We start from the raw sequence: 20,597 nt of genomic DNA on the forward strand, positions 1-20,597 counted from the left end.
GCCGAGAAGTCATTCCTGGCATTGCGACTTGACCATCGGCATTTGAAAATAATCCACTGCTAAATGTAATGTATCCTGGATTAAATTGTGGAACAAAAAATAGACATTAGTGGGGAAAAAACCTGGGGAAATCTGAATAAATTCTGTAGTTCAGTTAATAGTATTATACTAACACTAATTTCTTGGTTTTCATAGATGTACCATGGTTCTATAAGATGTTAACATTCAGGGAAGATGATTGACGGGCATATGGAACTCTGTACCATTTTTGCAACTCTATTGCAAATCCAAAATTATTTCAAAACAAAGCTTGTAAAATATATGTAAACCATTTTCAGAAAGGGGAAAACTGGATGTGGGGAGACAGATGACAATCATAATGATGACTAACACTTAAACAGTTTTTCCTGTACACCAGGCAGTGTTCCATGCACTTCACATGTTTGGCTCATTTAATCCTCACAACTTCAAGAGGTAGGTGCTGTTATTTCTCCCTGTTTTACAGAGAAAGAACCTGAGCACAGAGAAGTTAAGTCACTTGCCCAAGGACACACAGCTATTGGGTGTCAGAGCTGAAGTTTAAGAATTCCAGGCAGATTAGCTCTCCAGAGTTCCATGTGCTGGACCATTACATTTTACTCCCCACCTCAGTGCAGACTGGCTATACTGTCAGTATTGTAAAGACCATGAGTGCAGAAGAGGAAGAATCAACAGAATTGGAATATGGTGGTTTAGGAAGAGGTAAGAAGCAAGAGTGACTCCTGGGCTCATAGCTTAAGAGCAGGAACCAAAGCCTGCTTTCCTGCTGCTTGGTCCTGTGTTTCTTCTTGTCACTAAAGGAAACCTTCTGGTCCTTTTGCATTCTGTTTGTGCCTACCTGTCCCTTTCTCTTAGACATCCCTAAAACACAAAACAAACTGGACTGCCTGCTGTCCTAACACAGGTGACACCTCTTCCACCTCCGCGTACCTCCATGTTTTTGTACAAGCTGTTCCTTCCACCTAAGATTCTCTCTCCTGCCTCCTTTGGTCCAAATCTGATCTGCCTTTCAGGGTCTCAGTTAAATGTCCCCTCCCCCAGCAACATTCCCTGCTTGTTTAAAGATGATGAGTGAACAACCATACTATATCACTTACTTGCTTCCATCTTCTCCACCCAACCAATCCCCGGGCAGCCACATCTTCCCCGCTGGCCGCACCCTCTTTGGAAGCTCATTTAAGATCAGAGGATCAAAGAAGCCTGACCTAAAGATGGAGAGGGTGCAGCCGGGCACAGTGGCTCACGCCTATAATCCCAGCACTTTGGGAGGCCAAGGAGGGCAGATCACCTGAGGTCAGGAGTTCAAGACCAGCCTGGCCAACATGGCGAAACCTTGTCTCTACTAAAAATACAAAAATTAGCCGGGCATGGTGGTACACACCTGTAATTCCAGCTACTCGGGAGGCTAAGACAGGAGAAACGCTTGAACCTGGGAGACAGAGGTTGCAGTGAGCTGAGATCACGCCACTACACTTCAGCCTGGGCAACAGAGCAAGACTGTCTCAAATAAAGTAAAATAAAGATGGAGAGGATGGGAGGGTAAGAGCAGGGAACAAGAAGACATTGGTACATCTGGGATTGCCCCTTCAAACCCATGCCTTCAGCTCCTCAATGTGCCTGGCACAGAGCTGAAGGCCACCACAGTGAATTCAATTCAACCCTGGCCCTTAAAGCACTCAGCAGCCAGATGGGAGATTCCTGGCTGCCACAAACTAAATTTCATAGCGTGTTCCCCAGTTTAAAACCCTCCGGGCATGATTCACCAATCTGCAGGCCTCTCCCTTCCTCAAGTCTTAGGCTCAGCCTACCACCAGTCAACCCTTTGTGGGCCCCTGTTGTGGGCCCCCTACTCCCCTAACTATTGCTTACCTTCATTCCTTTCCTCATGCTGACCCTCTACCTTAAATCCAGTGTCTTTTATGTCTCTGCCCTCCAGCACTTACCTTGGTCTGATAGATGACTCACAGAGACCCTGTGTTCCCTTCTCTGAAGCCTTTACACCAACCGCACCCCGGGCTAAACTGGGTACTTTTTCTGTGACCCACCAAACCCACACAATTCCATATCAAATATTTGTTTACAACATCCGTTTCTATGTCTGTCTTCCCCCTCCCCCTCAACTAGATTGAGTTCCTTTAGGGCAATGATAATGTCTCTGTATCCCCAAGCCAGGCACTGTGTTTTGATACAAAGAAAGCCCAGGTTACATTTGTTACATGTAAAAGACCATACAGTGAGTGGGTGAGTGTTCATGAGAATGCCAGATCTGACTACTTCAGCGAGAAACCGAGACACTCCAGGGCCGGAACCCAGACAGTGGGAATATGGTGCTGTCTTTGCCCCTTCTACAGTGAAGAACCAGAATTTACATGTTATCAGAAACAGCCACTTCCCCTCTGCTCCTGCCTGCCTAGAGGGCTGGGCAAAGGGTAGAGGGAGCAGGGTCCCGCCACGGTCTGGGGAGAATTCAGCTCTCCTTAGTGGCAAACTCTGTCTGTCTTCCTCCCCCAGGGGGAGGGGATGGGGATAGAAGGACCAGAGCAAGGGGAACAGGGCAGGCCTGGAGGGCGCAGTCGCCTTGGCAGAAATCCTACCACACCCGGATGTGGTGGGTGGTGAACGGGATGGGGCGGAGAGTCCCTGCCCTGCCAGGGACACTGACTGGACGATCCACTTTAGCGGGAACCCCACAAATCTCTCAAAACTAAGGTCCTGGAAACTGGAGGAGAGCTCGGTTTCAGGCTCTGTTTGGGCAACTGCGGGGCGCGGGGTGCTTCAATTTTTGGGAAAGGAACCCCCGAAGGGAGCAGGGATTAGAAAAGAAACTCTACCAGAAACCTCAGTGGGCCCGTCTCACCCACTCAAGCCCACCACCGACTTCTCTGGCAGCTCCCCGTCGCCCCGCGCACCGCTGCCTCTCCGTGGAGCCTCCAAGTGGTGCAGAGGAGAGGGATCTCCGGAGACGGTTCTGTTGCGAGCCCTGCCACGTTCCGCCCCGGGCGGAACTCTTCTTTGGGCCTTTGTTTCCTCGCCTGTGAAATGGGAGCAGGGTGGGAGCAGAGGACTTACAGAAGCCCTGCCAGCTCCGACGCTGCTAGCCGGGATTCTCCATCCCGCCCTCTCCTCCATAGCCGTCCCCAGACCGGTCCTAACTCCACCCCCACCCCCCGCGCCTCGGCTTCGCCGGCCGCTAGGGGTCACTGCCTGCCTTTGTCAGCGGAGGAGGAGGGCAGCCCGCGCTCCAGCCGGCTCCCCAGCTGGAAGGCGGCCGAGGGGCAGCTCCCGAGCGAGGGTCCTGAAGCGGACCCCGCGGCCCGCGCTCGCGATCCGCCTCTGCTTCGGTCGGGAAGGCGCGTGCGCTCGGGCTCCGACCGGGCCCCGGTGGGCGCGCATCGAGGCCAGGAGGGGGTTAACGCTAACCCCTCCCCTCTGGCTGACATCACGGGCGAGCGGGTGAGAGGCTGGAGCTCGACGAGTGAGAGAAAGAGAGCGAGAGCAGCGAGCGCGGCTCCACATTGTTGCGGATCGCCGGCACCCGGCAGAGCGGCGGCGGCTGGGACGCACGGCGCCTCGAACCCGTTCTCCTCGCGCCCAGCCGCGCAGCCAGAGCCACCCGGGCCGCCGGCCGCCGAACCCAGCGCCCGCCGCCTGGGCCCCGAGCCTTCCACGCCGCCCGGGCGCGTCCAGCCACCCTCGTAGGACGGACGGCCATGGACGCTTGCAAGTTGGAGCCGAGCGGGAGGGTGTGAGCGCGCCGGGGCCAGGAGCCCGCGCCGCGCAGCCGGGCAGCCGGGCGCGCCGGGGGTGGGTCCCTCTCCCCAGCCCCGCTCTGCGTGGAAGAAGAGGGCGGGGACCGGCGCCGGGAGGAGAACGGAGGAGGAGAAGGGGCATGACTCGTGCAACTTGCGGCGGGTATCTGCCGAGCCTCTGAGCCGGCGACGGCCCGGGGCCCGGACTGCGGCCGCGCGGATCCCACCCAGCCCACCCCGCCCCGGCCGACGGCTGCGGCTGACCTGGATCCTCCGAGCGCCCGCCGGCCGCCAGCGATCTTCCTTCGTCTTCCGGGCTGGTTTCTGCAGCGCGAGGAGCGCTGCCCTCGCCGTCCCTCTCGCCGGACCCCCGGCCCCCGATGGCTCGGATGGGGCTTGCGGGCGCCGCTGGACGCTGGTGGGGACTCGCTCTCGGCTTGACCGCATTCTTCCTCCCAGGTAAGCGCGCTCACCTCTGCTGTCCCCACCCCCATCCAGTGCCTCCCCAGGGCTGGGAGCCGGATGGCGGGCACGACTGGATTGTGGGGAGTGAAAGGAGCCAAAAAAGTTGGGTCACGGCTTGGGTAAAGGGGGTGGGAGGTGGCACGGCGGAGAAAGAGGTTGAGAAGCCGAATAGCCTGCCCTGCAGGGAAGCAGTCGGATGCACGTCTCTATGTAGCATGAAAGCACTTTCTCCGCTCAGTTCTTCACAAAAATAATAATATGTAATAGCGTTCTATTTATTTAATAACCAGCTCTCTGCTCGGAAAGCAGTTTGGAAACACTGCGTGTTACATAAATGCAAAATAATCACCGTAATCACCGTCTCGGGGTGGGAGACAACAGCCCCAGGGAGAGGGCGTCAGGCTCGGAGCTGATGGGTTGCGGGTTTGGAGTATGGCGGGGGCGGGGGGGCTTCGTTTCTTTCGGCGGCCCCTTTGCCAGACGGCTCAGGACGCTCGGGCCCCCTCCCGCCCCACACCGCCCCACAGCGGGCGCGGAGAGCCGGCTGCTGCAGCAGAGGCAGCTCCTCGCTCACCTGCGGTTCCTTTCCTGGAGGGTGAGGCCGGGGCAGCCTGGGATTGCAACCTCCGGGCCTGGCGCGGGACCGGGCTCCCCCTTGGAACTCTGCTCCCAGCTCTGGGGGCTCTCCCTGGAGGAGACGCCGCGGGCTTCGTGCCAACCAGGTAGCTGCATGACCCACTTTCCCGAGGGTGCCCCGCGTGTCCTTCCTCGAGGTGCGGGCTGCCGGCAGCCGAGGGGTTAACCTCGTGCCCGACCCCGGGGTGGCCCTGGTGGCCCATTCTGACGGGTGGGGTGGGCTCGGAGGCTGGGACCGGCCCAGGCATATTGTGCTGGGGAATGAACTGGAAAATGCGTTTAGGAGGCAAATCCGACCGAGTCCCCTCGCCTGGATTTAACCCTTTGTGTCCCTGGAGAAGCTGCCGAGCTCGCTGGCTGGCTGGACACCAAGCGCGGGTCAAGGGGTGTGGGGAGTTCCTCCAGCTCCCTGGGTAGAAACCAGAGACGACCTGCAGCTCTAGCAAGATGGGATTTTGAGGAGCGGGGAGGATCTTGACTGGAGCACGTGGTCCCCGCCTTGGGGTGGCAGATTAGGGGGTCAGTGTACAGAGACTCTCTCCTCGTGGGGCAGGAATATTAGATCCCGAGTTCCTACAATGTGCGATGCCGCAGAATGGCCAGGCAGTTTGTTATCGAGAGACCAGTCTGGCTGCCTAGTTCCGGGGCTAGGGTGCACTCCTGGAAAGCAGAAGCCTGGCCTCATTCCCTTCTATGCCTCTTCTGCTGCCAGCCAGCTCACTAGGAGGCCCCCCGCCAATCTCCCTGAGTGGTGGATGTCTGGGAAGCAGTTTGTGAAAGCGGGTACTGGGGTGCCTCCACCCCTGAAGCCTGGGATGCTGCCCTGCTGGATTTTGGGGGGGTAGGGAAAATCCAGGGCTCACAGGTGTCACTGCTCACCCTGCCCCCAGAGGGTGGTCTTGGTGAGAGCCAGAGGTCTTCTCACACTGGATGGCCTAGGAAGCCAGCCTGAGATACAGAAGTTCCGGCTCTAGGACTTGCCTGGCCACTGGGATTTGAGCTTCCAGGAACCCTTCAGTTACATATGTCCTTATCCAGAACCCAGAGAAAGGAGAGCTTCCCAGAGCTCTGGTTGGTCCAGCACACTAGGGGTTAATGTAATCCTGGGATGGACAAAGGGTGGTGGGAAGGGTTGGGAGAAGGGGAAGGAACCCACCCCATTCTCCCCTCCTTTTGTTATTCTCTTTCCCCAGCTTTGTGATCCCTTCATGGTTAATTCCTTCATTGGGGACTAGAGGCCTGCTGTGCTCCACCCACTCAGGATGTGGGAGCAGGGAGGTGAACTCACCTGGCTCAAGGTGGATACAACCCCTGCCAAAAATCCACATGAAAGGGTAGGATGCAGAGAAAGGAACCAGGGTTGAGAGAGGTACTTAATAAATGCTCTTCTATCTACTATAATTGACTGATGGATAGCATCCATGCACCCAAGTTCCCAAACCGCCCAGCTCCTCTGCCCAGTGCCTGGGCTCCTGGGGCCTTCTCTGCTTGCTTGCTCTAGGGTCCATGAGTGCAGAGAGGCAGGTGGATACGGTTGTGCCCAGTCTGACACTTGGATGGAGGCTGGTTGGCCCAGAAGTTGCAAGTCCACATCCTACTTTGCATCACCTGCCAGCTTCCTCCCCATTGCCCGCTATAGCATCTCTCTAGGGACTTGCCAGTCTGATGCTCTTTTCAGGGTTTTCCTGGGCTGTGACAGGGAACCTGGGTCTAGGGGTTTGAGGAGAGGAAGAGGGAGGGGCCTGGAGTGTATGCAATTGCCCCCAACTTCAAAACACTCCCAATTTGGCTATTGAAGTGTAAACACAGAAGTATGTTTTCAACAACACAGACTTCACTAAGCAGTGTGGTAAAGCCCCACAGGCCTCTGTTTCCTGAGATGACAATCCACGGTTTCTTCCTGTTAACTTAGAGGAGAGGGTCAGTGGGGCAGGTGGGTTACATCCCAAAAAGAGATGGGGGAGCCCGAGGAGGAGGCAGAGAACCTGCCTGAGAAGCAGGTGCGTTGAGCTGGTGTCCCACCTACACCACACCCTCCCTAATTGGCTTCCCTACACCTTTTGTCTGGAAAGAGAACACACACCCCAGGTGTCATGCACACCCTCGGAAGACCTGTCGGGTCACAGCACACCCCTCTCTGCAGCCTCTCTCTGCAGCTTGTGCAGAGCTTGCTGCCATGTGGTCTTTGAAATTCCAAGTGTTGGGGCTATTGGGTTATTTTCCTTCCTCTCTCTCTATTTCTCACATACAGTGGTGTGCTTCAGCTTGCTGGGCAAGGCATTAAGGCAAGACCAGTTCTGCTGGCCTGGGGTTTGCAGCATGTATAAGTGGGAATCTCCTTACCCATTTATAAGGCAGCACTGTGGAGTGCCTTGGAATTGGATTCTAGGACTCCGTAGTCAAGACTGGAGGGGAAGAGGAGATACTGCAGAACTTGGGCCCAGTTGCCCTGGCTGAGTGACCCAGAAGGCATCTCTTTAACCTGAACTTGTGAGCATATGGGGCAGGTAGCCCTCGTTGCCTGAGGCTGGCTGAGGTTAAGAGTGTTATCAGTTCCCTTCTCAGCCACTCACATTTGTACAATGAATCCACCTTGGCTACTGCTTCACCACCAGACTCTGTTGTATGTTGCCAGGATGGTTGAGCTGGCCAGAACCCTAGTGCTGATGTCTGAGCAAGTGAGCCCGGCTTGGGCGGGGGGCAGAGGGTCAGTTCCAGTTGCTGTGTCTATGATACTGCCATTGTTTAGCAGCTGACTAATGTTCATTGTTCAGCACAAACAGAAAACACCCAAGGGAGGTGTGAATGTATCTTCGATTTTTCCGATTGTATCTTTTCCTGGCTAACCTGGTGAATTGAATGCCTCCTACCTCAGAGAGGGGCAGATAGAGAGGTGTCAGCATATTCACCTGTTTTGCTGATTTAAAAAAAAAAAAACAACTTTAAACATTAGCCAGTGTGCCAGGCTAGAATGGTCATGAGCCAGTTGTGGAACTTAAGCTGTGACATTTCTGACAGTCTGCATAGGGTCTCACCTTTAGTATAGAGTGTACGTGCACACACGTACCCAGGGCTTTGTGTGTTTGTGTTGGTGATCTGCCATTCACTGTGCATGTGCGCATCTGTGGGGACTAGGAGTAGGAGGTGTATGTACTTGTGTCTGTGGGTCGCTATGGGACTAGGGCCATAAATATATAACATCGAATGTATATTCACATGTAACTGACTGCTTAGAACTTTCTGACTAGGACTTTGTGAGTGGTCCGGACTTGAGAATGCGTCTCTTATGTGTCAGAGTGTCAGTGAGGGTGACTTTGGGAGGGCACCCAAGATTTGCCCTTGGTTTGCTCTTCTAGGACACACTACCGGCCCCTTGGGCAGGTGGGAAGCCTCTATGCCGCTTCCTTTTTCTGTTCTGCCCTTGGCTTTAGACTGGGCCTCTGCCTCCTCACAGGGAGATGCTGAAGACCTTGACCACACCGGGAGAGAGATTCCTCTCTTGTCAGCCTTCTGTTGTTTCCCTGGCAGGCAGAGCAGCACTGGAACCTGGCATTACCTGGGGCCTGGCCTGCCCGACGAGTTCTCGTGATCCATGAACGGCTGGGAGGGGCAAAGGGAGACAGTTTTTCAGCTCCTAATTTGGCATCTTTGCTTCCTACATGGGTACTTAAGAAAAAGAATCATGGTGTGTGTGGGGAGGGGAGGTAGCATACTCTGGGCATTGAAAAAGGGTGTGAGCATGAGCTTTGGTCCTCCATGAGGGCCCTGCAGAGCTGTGTGTGCCCAAGTGGGCAACATGCATGTGCCTGGAAGCATCTTGGGTTCGTGAAGCAGAAAGCAGGAGCCCCCTTATTGGAAAAAGAAGTGGGAATAAGGGACAAGGAGTGGGGAAGAGGGTGGTCCTGGGAACCCAGCACCCTGTGTCCAAGCCCAACTGGAAAATGTTTCCCCATGATGCCCATCCCTGTCCATAGAGACCAGGTCTGCAGAGCCAGCAGCAGATGTGCTGGCTGGGGCAGGAGGTAACTTAAGATCTGAGCAGGGATCACCTTGCAGAGGGAATGCCCTGAGCTGGAGATAACACCCTTTAGTCCAGTTAACCCTTTAAGCTCTGGATTCTCTCATGCTGTTGGGGGCTAGGAGATGCGGAAAGGGAAGAGATACGAGAAAACATACGGAACATAATATCTGTACCCCAGCCCATTCCACAAGGAGAGATGAACTCGGTGTAACAGCAGAGACCCGAGACGGACACAAAGAAAGACTTTCTGACAGCAGATTGTAGAATCTTCAGGGCACTAGATTATCCCAGGTTTGCCCTGGGTGGGGGACGGGGAGGCAATAGGTATGTATTCTCAGGAGGTGGGAGGCTCATGGGAGGTCTGCCTTTCACAGCTCAATTCCTCTCCCTACAACCTGGTGATCACCCTATCTTGGCAGCCCAGCATAATGAGATAGCAAAGTGGTGCCCACTGGCCTGGGTTGGAATCCCAGCTCTACCAATTACTAGCTGAGTGACCTTGGTCAAGTCACTTTATAGGCCTGTGTTCCCACTTTTTTTTTTTTTTTTTTGAGACAGAGTCTCCCTCTGTCCCCCAGGCTGGAGTGCAGTGGTGAGATCTCGGCTCACTGCAACCTCCACCTCCTGGATTCAAGAGATTCTTCTGCCTCATCCTCTCGAGTAGCTGGGACTACAGGCATGTGCCACCACACCCGGCTAATTTTTTTGTATTTTCAGTAGAGACAGGGTTTCACCGTGTTAGCCAGGATGGTCTCAATCTCCTGATCTCATGATCCACCCACCTCGGCCTCCCAAAGTTTTCCTATCTTTAAAATAGGTTTTTGTTAATACAGATTCCCAAAGAGGTTTGTGAAGATGAGATTGAGAATGTTGTATGAAAAGTGCTTAGCACATTGCCAGGCATGTGGGCACATGCAGTGAAGTGAACTTCTATCCCCTATGCCTTCCCTCTCAATGGTCCTGGCCCCTCTGAATCTGCTACTCATGTTCCCTTGAGAGAGAGCCACTCAGCTGCTGCACACTGCTGACCTCACTTCCCGTGTCCCCAGCCAGGTGCTACTTGGGAAGCGAGTCCCTGCCCCCACTCGGGAGCCTGGCTGTCTGTGGGTACCTGCACAGGTCCAGCTGAGGTGATTGAGGGCTACTTAGGCAGCAGGTGCTGTGCGGCCTTTGTTCTGCCACATGTCACTGAGGGCTCTCCCGGCACCTGCCTCGCTCCCTGGCTGTGGCCCAGCTGGGGCACCATTGCCTATCTGGAGGCCAGCCACGGCCGTAGAGAGGAACTGGGACTCAGCCCCTGCCTTCCTTCACTTCCACTTTTGAGGGGAAGTTGGGCAACAGCACCCTCCCTCCAGGACTCCATTTGCCCCGTGAGATGGTATCAGCCAGATGGGTAGAGAATCCCTGCTGGGGTCACCTCCTTCTCACCGACAGAAAGTCCTTTCAGCCTCCTGTTACAGACTGATTCCTTTTGCAAACTGTCATAATACTGTCTGTGGCACTCTATAGCCACAGTTTCATCTGAGCCTCTCAGGAGCCCCATGTGAATGGCATTAGTGTTGTATTAGTTCCATTTTAGAGACAAGGAAAGTGAGACCTAGGTTTAGTAACTTGCTGACCATCTTATGCTGTTGTGGCCAGATTAGACACTGGGTCTTCTGACTGCAAATCCAGTAAACCAGAAGGATGAAAAGATCGGGGATGGACAGACGGAAGAGGATGAACCGGGCCAGTAGGATGTTCGAAAATGTCCATGGGATGGTCCTCTACTTTACCAGCCATGACCAGCTCACACTCCCCCAACAGCAGGGCAGAGCCTGGCAGCTCCCTGGGGAAGTGAGGAATAAGTTGAGGATATAGGTTGGAGGGTGGCCCAGCCGGAGCTGACCACAGAGCCCAGGTTGGTGTAGAACAGAGGATGCCTAACAGTGAAACATTCCTGGGGGCAGGGGAAGCAATGTCCTGGAGCATCTCTCTCTGGGTATCTGGGCTGAGACATGGGCAGGGCCCCTGAGGTGTGAGCATAGAGCCCCAGGGCACAGGCAGGTACAGTGCCAGGGTGTGGGCCTGGCCCGGAGCAGAGAGCAGGTGTGGACTAGACAGCGTTGTGGACTAGACAGAGCAGCAGAGAGGCACGGGGGCTGGCGCTCTCCTGGACAATCCCCCACCCACTCTGGTCAGCACAAACCCCAATTTCATTCTCAGTTTATGAGGAGTCTCATTACCAAGCCATAGACAATAAAACCCGCTAGGCCACTCTGGCCCGGATCTCATTAGAGGACATTAGTTCCACTGGCTGGTGGCTCCACTGGGACACAGCTGTGGGAGTTGGGACACAGCTGCGGGCATGGCCCAGGCAGCAAAACAGGCCAGTGGCCATGGGCACCAGAATGTCCCATTGGGAGTCTGAGTTCAAGCTGTGGGCTTAAATGGAGTCCCTCCCCACAAAGTCCTGGAACGCTTGCTTCTCAAAGCTAGAAACGCGTGTCCTGCCTGCCCACTTGGATGCTCAGTTCTGCCCCCTGCCTGAAGAGGAGAAGGACACGGCTCCCTTCAGGGCTAAGGAGCTGGCCTTTTCTGGGAGGAGCTGGGTGGAAGCTCAGCAAATCATCATTCCATGGAGGAGGGCCCTTGGGGACAGGGGACAGCACAGCCTCCCACACTGAGTACATCTGGATGTGCTCTGAGATATACACCCTGGCACCAGAGATGGACTCTGGAGTCCTCGCAACAGTCTTGGCCTGAATCTTGGCCTTTCTGTCTGAAAAGTGAATGTAGGGAGTTGGGGACCCTAGAGAGGAAGCATTTCCCCTCACCTATAGATGGAGTTTCATCCATGGCTAAAAGAGCCAGCCACTGCGGAGAGCCAGCAGGTAGCCTTGGCAGGGGCTTCCTAGTCCCACCCCTCCCTGGCTTGAGTATCTTATCCTCAGTCATTGTGCTAGGGCCTTGGATTCCATCTTGTGGTTCTTCCCACCAAAGACAGGAGGATTTGTTTCTTAGCAGATTCTGATGCCTGCTGGCCGGCAGCCTCCTCTCTGCCTGTACCTTCCCCTGTGCGTTGCATTCCTCCCCTGCAAGCCCACATACCTGCTGGTCATCAGAACCACCATGGCTTGAAGGATGTGGCCATGAAAAACAAGACAGGAGCCAAGGCAAGCGTGTCCCTTCTCGATGCCTCAGGCTTGTGAAGGAAAATGAGCACCACGCCCAAATAACTGGCTTTTAGCACACACAGGCTTACTCGGGGTGCTCCCATGGTGGGGGGTCACACGGGTCAGCCCACGCTTTCACAGGTACCCGCCAAATGAGTCAGTGGAGATGGGAGCGCCAATCTGCTAGGGCAGATGTGAGTCTGCCCTGCTGTGGAAGAAGGGGCTGTGTGGGCTCGTGGAGCGCCTTTGTGAGGCAGCCCCTGCCGGCAGCTGGTCTGGGGTACATGCCCCGGGTGGGACTGGGGAGGCAGCTGCTGTGACTGTTCTCTGTGCCCCAGGCACCCTCTCCCTCTGTCCCAGTGTCTTGTGGACAAATACTGTCAGCTGCTAGGACAAGGGCAGTGGAGGAGGTGCCTCTGGTCCTAGCCAGCTCTGCCACCACATCACGTGGGTTCCACTGCGGAGGAGGACAGTGGCACGTCCTCAGTCTGCTGCTCCAGTCTGCCCACACTGCTCCTTGGGTGAATCCACCTAAAGCACACCTGAGGGGCACAGCGCCTCCCTAACTGGTCCCCCACTGCCCTCCCTGCACACCATGCTTTTCATGCCCAGCATTTTCCCGCCTCAGTGCCTTTGCACATGCTGTTCCCCACATTCCCCCTTATTTCCCATAAATACGAAATCTAAATACTGAGGTCAAGAGCCACTTCTATCATGAAGCTTTCATGACCCTGCCCCCCAAGCTAAGGATAACTTCTGTCATCTCAAATCCCCCAGTGCCTCATCCATGCCACCCCTGCCACCAATTACTCTCCATCCTGCTATCCAGTCACTTGGGCCTGGGATTTATCTTCATCACAAGACTGAGAGCTCCATTGCTGATGAGGCTTGGTTTCTCCAGGGCCTGGCATAGGGGACCAGTAGTCCATTCTGGGTGGATAGACAGTTGCTTGTTTGAACCATTGATGAGGATAATAATAACACACTTATATTGAGAATTCCTGGATGCCAGGCACTGTTGTAAACATCTTACATATAATTACTTATTTAATCTTCATAACAGCTCATATGGAAGGTACTTCTGTTTTCCCCAGTTTTATATGTGGAAAAATGAGGCCCAGATAGAGCTTAGGTAACTTGTCCAGGGTCACGCAGCTAGTAAGTGGCAGAGTCAGGATTCTGATTCCAGAAATCAGGCCCCATGTCCGTGATTGTACCATGTGGCTAAGCTGCCTCTCTTCCTGGGGGGTGGCAGACAGGTGACGGAGGAAGACAGTTTCCTAAGCCTTGAGTCCTCACAAGACCTTGCTTCCAGAATCTCTTCCCACCCCCACATAGCACCTTCTTATTCACGTTCCTGTCCTTCCATGGTGCAGCGAGAACCTGGTGTTGTAGTTGTACATGCCTAATGCATTTGGGGAGTTATTAGTGCTGAATCTTCAGAGAGTCTTGGCACGGGTTGAACATCCCTAATCCAAAATCCAAAACTTTTGGAGCGCCAACATGACGCCACAAGTGGAAAATTCCACACTTATCCTCCTGAAGGGGCGCAATCCAAAGGCAGTCAAAACATTATTTAATGCACAAAAGTATTAAAGCCACTGTATAAAATTACCTTCAGGCTATGTGTATAAGGTGTATATGAAATAGAAATGAAATTTCGTGTTTAGACTTGGGTCCCATCCCCAAGATAACATTTTACGTATACAAATATTATAAAATCTGAAGAAATTTGAAGTCTGAAACACTTTGGGTCTCAAGCATTAGGGATAAGGGATATTCAACCTGTATTACTGGTATATCCTGCCACAGATACTGTTGTGTCTTCGGAGTATTCATGTGGCTGTGCCAGAGTGGAATGTCTTGATGTTATCACTGTTGCATCTCCTGAGTCTTTGGGCATCACTGATACCATTTGGGCACCCCCACACACTCTCATGGTGAGACCAGAGGCAGGTATAGTAGCTCCTCTGAGATAATCTGCCTGGTCCCCCAGTGGGTGTTCCCAGGCCAGCCCTAGATCCTGGGTGGATCCAGGGCTCAGCAAGCTGATCCTATGCCAGAGCCTGTCCTAAACTTCTGGAAGGTTTCAGGCCCTCTTGCCCTCACCCAGAGATCCCAAAAGATGGCAAGGGAGGGGCCCCTACCAGGGAGTGTGGATGGGGAAAAGGATTTAGGGTGTTCACCTGTGCCGCCTGCTTTGATCTCCTGGGATAAAAGGGTTGGTGCTTCCTCTGCCTCAGGCAGGATCAGGACAGCAAGCTGGAGAGAGAGGCATTGATCCTGGGTCCAGGCGTCCTCAGCTTCACAGGCAAGGGCAGAGAACTATCCCAGGGAAGAAGATCACGGGGGCAGAAAAATCAAAGCCCTTCCCCAGGGTTGTGGCTGAGGACTAGGAGTTGACTCCAGATAGTCCCTGTGCAGATTGTCCTCTCGAGGGTCACCCAGGGCGATGCTCCTCCCAGCACATGCTGACCCTGCAGGTCACCATGCAGGCTCAGGCCTCACAGACTCCCTTGCTTAATTAGGAAGGTAATTCGGCTGCAGAACAGTCATCTGATCTGTGCCGACGCCAAAGCGAAATTCCTCCTAGACCCTCCGCTGTTCTAGATTATCCATGCTCCGTTAGCTTGAATTACCACGCGGCCTCTGTGGCCCAGACACAAGCCAGAGCTATGCGATCAGCTCCTGGGGCTGAATCTGCCCTGCACCTAGGAAGTGCTTGGAAGCAACAGGAGTTAGGAGGGCGTAGCACCTGCCTGACTCCCATCCAAGCCCGAGCATTGCCCAGCCAGCACGAGGGGACCAGCATTGCCCAGAGGCCCCTGCCCCGGGGCCTGCAGGTGCCTGCCAGGCCCCCGAGCTTAGCTACTTTTATGTCCCTCTCCTCTGCCTGCTGGGACCGGGCCCCTTTGAGGGTTTTGGATCAGTAGGAGAGGCTTTCTACAGCAACTCCTAGGCATAAATTGGAGCAGAGGCAGGGACAGGCATCTCCCTGAGTGTAAATAACAGCCACACTGCACTGTATTATTTTATCATGATTGCCCACCTCCCCGGCCCCCGAACTGTTCTGATCTCATTGGCCTAGATTGCTGCATCTCTCAGAATGATGGAGGGGTGCCTCTCCCTTCCCAGGCAGGGTGGCCAGCCCTGCTATTGAGGCACCCTCCTACCCAGCAACTCCCCAGATTTATTCCATGTCTTTATGGTGCCTGGAGAGTCATCAGTGTCCTGGGCCGGCAGAGCACTCTGATGATCTCCACTGGCATGATGGATGGACCTTTGGGGAAACGTATGTGACAGCCCCCTGCTCCTGGCCTGCCTCTGCCCTGACCACAGCTCCGTTCCCCACCCTCCCAGAGGTCAGATGATGGGCCTCGTGGCCAATCCTGAAGGGGTGGTAATAATGGAAGAGGGAGACAGCGTCAGTCCTCGGCGCCCACCTCTCAGTACTGCTGCAGGGTCTTTCTGGCCTCCTCCCCAAGCTCTGCTCACAAACACCCTTCCCAGGAAATATCCCCATTACCCTCTCTCATCTCCCATCACTCTGTTACTGCTAGCCCCTCGGCACTTGTGTACACAGTTTGCGCTGTAATGATAATCTGTGCTGGTTTATGTGTTTCTTTACAAGTGTTTTTATGTCCTCTGTGTGTGTATGAGGAAGGTTTATGGTGTGTGTGCGTGTATGAGGTCACGTGCTGTGTGCGTGTGTGTGCATGCGTGCGCGTGTGCACGCGCCTGCTTCTGATTAGACTGTGATCGCCATCTTCTCCCACACACAGGTGGGGGGCTCTCACTCCACTTCTGGGGTTGGGGGCACACCCTGGCTACTAAGGGTGGGCAGAGCAGGAGGGGGAGCCAATCAAAGATGATGACTGTCCGGGCAGGGTCTGCGCTGCCCCCCAGCTGCCAGTTAGAGAACCGGCGAAGGTCAGTCTTAGATCATTGTTTTGTCTACAGGGTTACAAACAACTGGTTTGACTATTTTCCCCAAGAAATTGACTGAACCCAGTGGTTATTTTGGAGTCAAATGATCTCAGCCTGTTATGACTTACCTGTGTCGGTGGGTATATCTGTGTCTTCTCTAAACAAGTTCCCTTAGCTGTACAATGGGATGAGATGATAAGGGGCTAGAAGGAGTGAATAACACATGTGGTGTGCTTAGCACAAGCAATAATTTGCTTGATCCAGAGAAAGTCTTCGCACCACTTGGCTGTTGTGAGCTACCACTCAGAGAGACTCCCAGTCTGGAGAAGGAGGGTTCGTTCCCTGGGGCTGGGGAAGCCAGGCCTAGGAGCCGTCCTGGCTGTGTGTGCCCCAGAACGCTGTGGGGAGCCCCTCTGCTGGGCTCCCGTGACTTCTCCAGGGTGGTCAATGTGAGCAGGTATGTCTTAGTCTCAGGCCCCTGGGCTACTGGAGATCCGCCCCCATCCCCAGATGATCACCTAGGAAGGTGCCTCCTGTGCTCCCTTCTGAAAGGGAAGCAAGGGTTTCACTCAAGGTGCAGAATTCTGGTTGCCCCAAGTGCCCAGTGCCAGTCCCTGTATGAATCCCACCGCCCTGGAAGTGTTGTGGGAGAGGCAGACAGGTTCATCCCGGCTTTCACTCAATATGTGCCAGGCACAGAGGTGGGAGCCGTAGACAGCAACAAACATAATATCCAGTCCAGCACTGAATGGCATCCACGCTCTGACCTCAGACCTCACACACAGCAGGTGCCCCCTGAGGGTGTCATCTCTTTCAGGCAGGAATGCAAGTTGGGTTGAGGCCTGGGTGGATGGTGGAGAGATGGAGCTGGGATCTTGTGGGTCACGCCAGCATAAGCCCCTCACTCTCCTTAAGCCAACCTGCTTGGACATGAAGGGACAGTGACACTAGGCAGGGGCCTGCATTCTCCTTCATTCTGCAAAGATGTGTTAAACACCTGAGCCCACCAGGCACAGTGACTCACACCTATAGTCCTAGCACTTTGGGAGGCCGAGGTGGGTAGATAACCTGAGGTCAGCAGTTCGAGACCAGCCTGGCCAATATGGTGAAACCCTGTCTCTACTGAAAATACAAAAATTAGCTAGGTGTGGTTGTGGGTGCCTATAATCCCAGCTCCTCAGGAGGCTGAGGCAGGAGAATCACTTGAACCCAGGAGGCGGAGGTTGCACTGAGTCGAGATCACGCCATTGCACCCCAGCCTGGGCAACAAGAGTGAAACTTCGTCTCAATAAAAATAAAAATAAAAAAATAACCTGAGCCTTTTTGTTCTACAAAGAACAAAAATAACTTGTTCTTCTCCCAGACCCAGGTCTGGAAAGAGCCTCCCAACTGGCCTGCAGCTGAAAGTACCTCCCTGCCCTGCAGGGGAAGGTGGAGAGGGTATCAGAGAATCCTGGAGCCTCAGCATTGGAAGGGAAATCAAATGCTGTAGCACCCCATTCACTTCCTAAAACCCCTAACCACATTCCGGCCTGTTGGTCATCCTCCAGCTGCAGCTGAATCCCTCCACTGACAGGGTACTTACCACCCTCCATGGAAGCCAGGACAGCTCTGACTGCCCCCAGCTCCCCCTTCCCCCTGCAGCTCCCTCCCATTAGTGTTGGAATCGCATGGAGCACATGTGATCCTGCAGGCATTTACAGACAGCCCCGGCCCCCATCTCTCCTCTCCTGAGTCTCACACACCTCACCATCTCAGGTGCTCCCCTCGGATCCCCAGTAACAGCTCCAGATGGGGGCTGCCCCGCCCAGGGATGTCAGCCTAGGATTCCCAGCCGCCACAGCTGTCCCACATCTAGGAGGAGGCAGTGTGGGTGGGCCCTCCAAGCTTCCCTACCTCCCTCTATCCCTTTCCCAACCCCCACCCCTTCCCACCCCTGTTTTCCTTTGGATTAATGATAAATTTCAGCGAAAGATCCGCTTATCTCCAGTAGGAATTAAGGAATTAAGTTGGCGATGGGGAGAGAGAGGACAGGGAGAGGGAGCATATGCAGAGGGTCAGGGTACAGAGGGACCGTGGGCAGGGCAGGACAGGGCAGAGACGGCGGGGCTGTGGAGCAGTCCCCTTTGCCTGCATCAGTTCACCCTGGGGTGGGCTGGGCTGTGCTCCCCACCTGCCTGCACCGTCGTGGGGGATGGATGTGGGGCTGCTTGGGGATGGGTGTGGTGACTCATGGAAGGAGGTGCATCACAGGGATCCTGCAGGTGGGGTGATCTGGCAGCCTCCTGTGTCACCTGTTGGTGCTTCATGCCATGGTGCAGTGGCTCTGTGACATGTCATGGTCCTGGGAGGGCGAGCCACGGCATGTGGCAGGGTGGGGCGCCCCGCTTTTGGCATTAGGATACAGAGGTACATTCTGCAGTTGGAAGTCCAGGGGCCACCAACCCACAGGTGGCTCATGAGTGCCATCCAGGCACTAACGCAACCCCCGGCAGGTCCTGGCTGTCCCTCAAAAGGGGCCCACCCCAGAGGCTGCTGCTCCTGCCTCTTTGCTTCTTTGGTGGGACTGAGTTTGGGTTCCTATAGCAATGGCTGAAGGAATCTCTCACCCCTGGAGAGTCTGAGCTTCGATGTATCCTCAGAGCAACTCAGAAGCCTCTATCCTGAATACCAACGGAGGCCACTCAGGGTCTGCAGCATCCCTTGCCCCCGAAGCCGAGAAGACTCTGGTTAGAGTTTCTCCCCAAGTCCCCAGGCTTGCTGCTCCTTGGCACCCCCCGGCATCAGATGTCTCACTGGCAAGCAACACCGGGCCCAGGACTGCGGCCCCGAAAGGTGCCTCCCCTCGCCAAACTCTGAGGCTAACCCGGGAGAGATGGGAACTGCCCTCCGGAGGGTGGGGGGTGAGGAGGTTAGAAATGAAGACAAGGTGGGCCAGAGGACATGACTGCCCCTCAGGTCATCCAGGCCAACCTTCGCCTGCCCCAAATAAGTTTCAATCACTGCAGTCCCATTCTTTTCTGACACCCCCAAGGCTGGGAGTAGGGGTTAGTGTTCAGTAGCAGCAGCCACCAGGGCACCTGGAGATAAGAGGAGATAGGGGCAAGGCTGGGCAAAGACAGTCCCAGTCGGGGGTAAGGGTAGGGAGTGGGGAGGGAAGGGGGAGGCGTGGCACATTGGGGAGCTTAACACTCAGGAAGCTGAGGGAGGCCAGGAATTAGGGCCTCAAGTCCAGGAGTCAAACTGGTTAATAATTAGTGACTCTGGTTAATAAATCATGGACTTTTTTTTCCCTAATTTCAGCTTCTGCTTCCACCCCACAACCCTAGAGATCTTTCTGGGCTCTGCCCAGGCCTCAGAAAAGAAGCCCCCACCCCCATCCCTGCCCTGGGCTGTCACCTCCCAGGCAAGATTCGCCCTCTGTCCCTCCACAGCCCTCCCTAGGTCTCTGCCCCCTCTCCCAGCTGGTTTCTGGCCTCCAAAGCCAGTGTGGTGTTTAATCTCCAAGAGAGATTAGTGACCTGCTTTCGCCGCCCTCCCCCACAGGCTGCTTGGATGCCCCTAAATATTCCCTGCTGGAAGGGCAAGTCCCCATGGCCACCCAGAGAGCGTCTCCAGGTGCCCTCCTTGACAGTGCCACCCACCCCACCCATTGACCAACTTGGCTACAGGCCCTTTCTGCTGGCCAGAAGGTGTCATGGGGCACCCTGTGGGTAACACTGCCCAAACGCCTCAGGTGAGGTCAGTCAGCAGATGTTCCTTGGGCATCTACTATGTGCCAGGCACTATGTGTCAAGAAAAAGATACTTTAAGCAACTGGAATTGAGGTTAAAGCCTGATGCACGTGAGCGGGGACCTGAAGACCAGGTGACTCCAGGACTGGCAGTTAGGGTGAGGAGAAAAGCAGACACTGGGCGTTTTGCATCTCTAACTCTGGGATGCTTCCGTCAACAATCAGGCAGGTTTCTGGATTTCTGTCCCTTTTGCAAGATTGCACCAAGGGCAGAGATCTGCTTTTGTAAGGCTCGTGGTGGTCAGGGAGAGGGAGGGAGGAAGGAAAGGGGAAAGGGGGAAAGAAGTTGCCTGCTTCCCCTTCGTTGAAGGTTTTGACGTTTCCCTCTTTTTGAAGGGTTGAGGCAAAAGAATGAGAGGTCCCTCTCCCGTCCTAAACCTTGCACGTGCTGGGGCTGAGAGTATAGTAGTGACGGATTAACTGGCCTCAAAACAGGTGAGGCCCTGTCTCCCAAGTAATCTTCGCACAAAGCCCCCAGAGATTTACTTAGGTGATGAAACTATGCCCGGGGCTATGGTGGAGACATGGGGGCCTGAACTGGGAGAGGGGAGGGGAGGGGAGGCTTCTCTGGGACCGTGACCTTGATTCTGAAACCTGGAGGCTGAGAAGGAGTGGGCTGGGACGTGACCAGGACAGCCAAGGGAGACCCAGCCACGAGCATGCCTGGAAGAAAACTAGTGCCTCCGAGGCCTGTGGACTGGGACTTGAAAAGAACAACCCCCCAATCTGTCCTCTCTGATTTCAGCCTGACCTGTGCGCAGTCCAAGCCCAGCTCGTCCAGAGCCACCCTTTCCCTCTTTTTCCCAAGACAC

General features: G+C 54.8%; 1 protein-coding gene across 1 annotated transcript in view; it reads left to right on the forward strand.

Moving 5' to 3' along the window:
* The first annotated feature begins 3,285 nt into the window (after nucleotides 1-3,285).
* Nucleotides 3,286-20,597, forward strand: part of NECTIN1 (nectin cell adhesion molecule 1) — a 68,456-nt gene continuing 51,144 nt past the window's right edge. The window contains exon 1 of the mRNA XM_003910837.5: nucleotides 3,286-4,247. Within this exon, the coding sequence (XP_003910886.1) occupies nucleotides 4,169-4,247 (79 nt within the window). The 5' untranslated portion in view covers nucleotides 3,286-4,168. The remainder of the gene's footprint in view (nucleotides 4,248-20,597) is intronic.

The sequence above is a fragment of the Papio anubis genome, chromosome 12 (assembly GCF_008728515.1).
Source record: "Papio anubis isolate 15944 chromosome 12, Panubis1.0, whole genome shotgun sequence".
Lineage (NCBI taxonomy): Eukaryota > Metazoa > Chordata > Mammalia > Primates > Cercopithecidae > Papio > Papio anubis.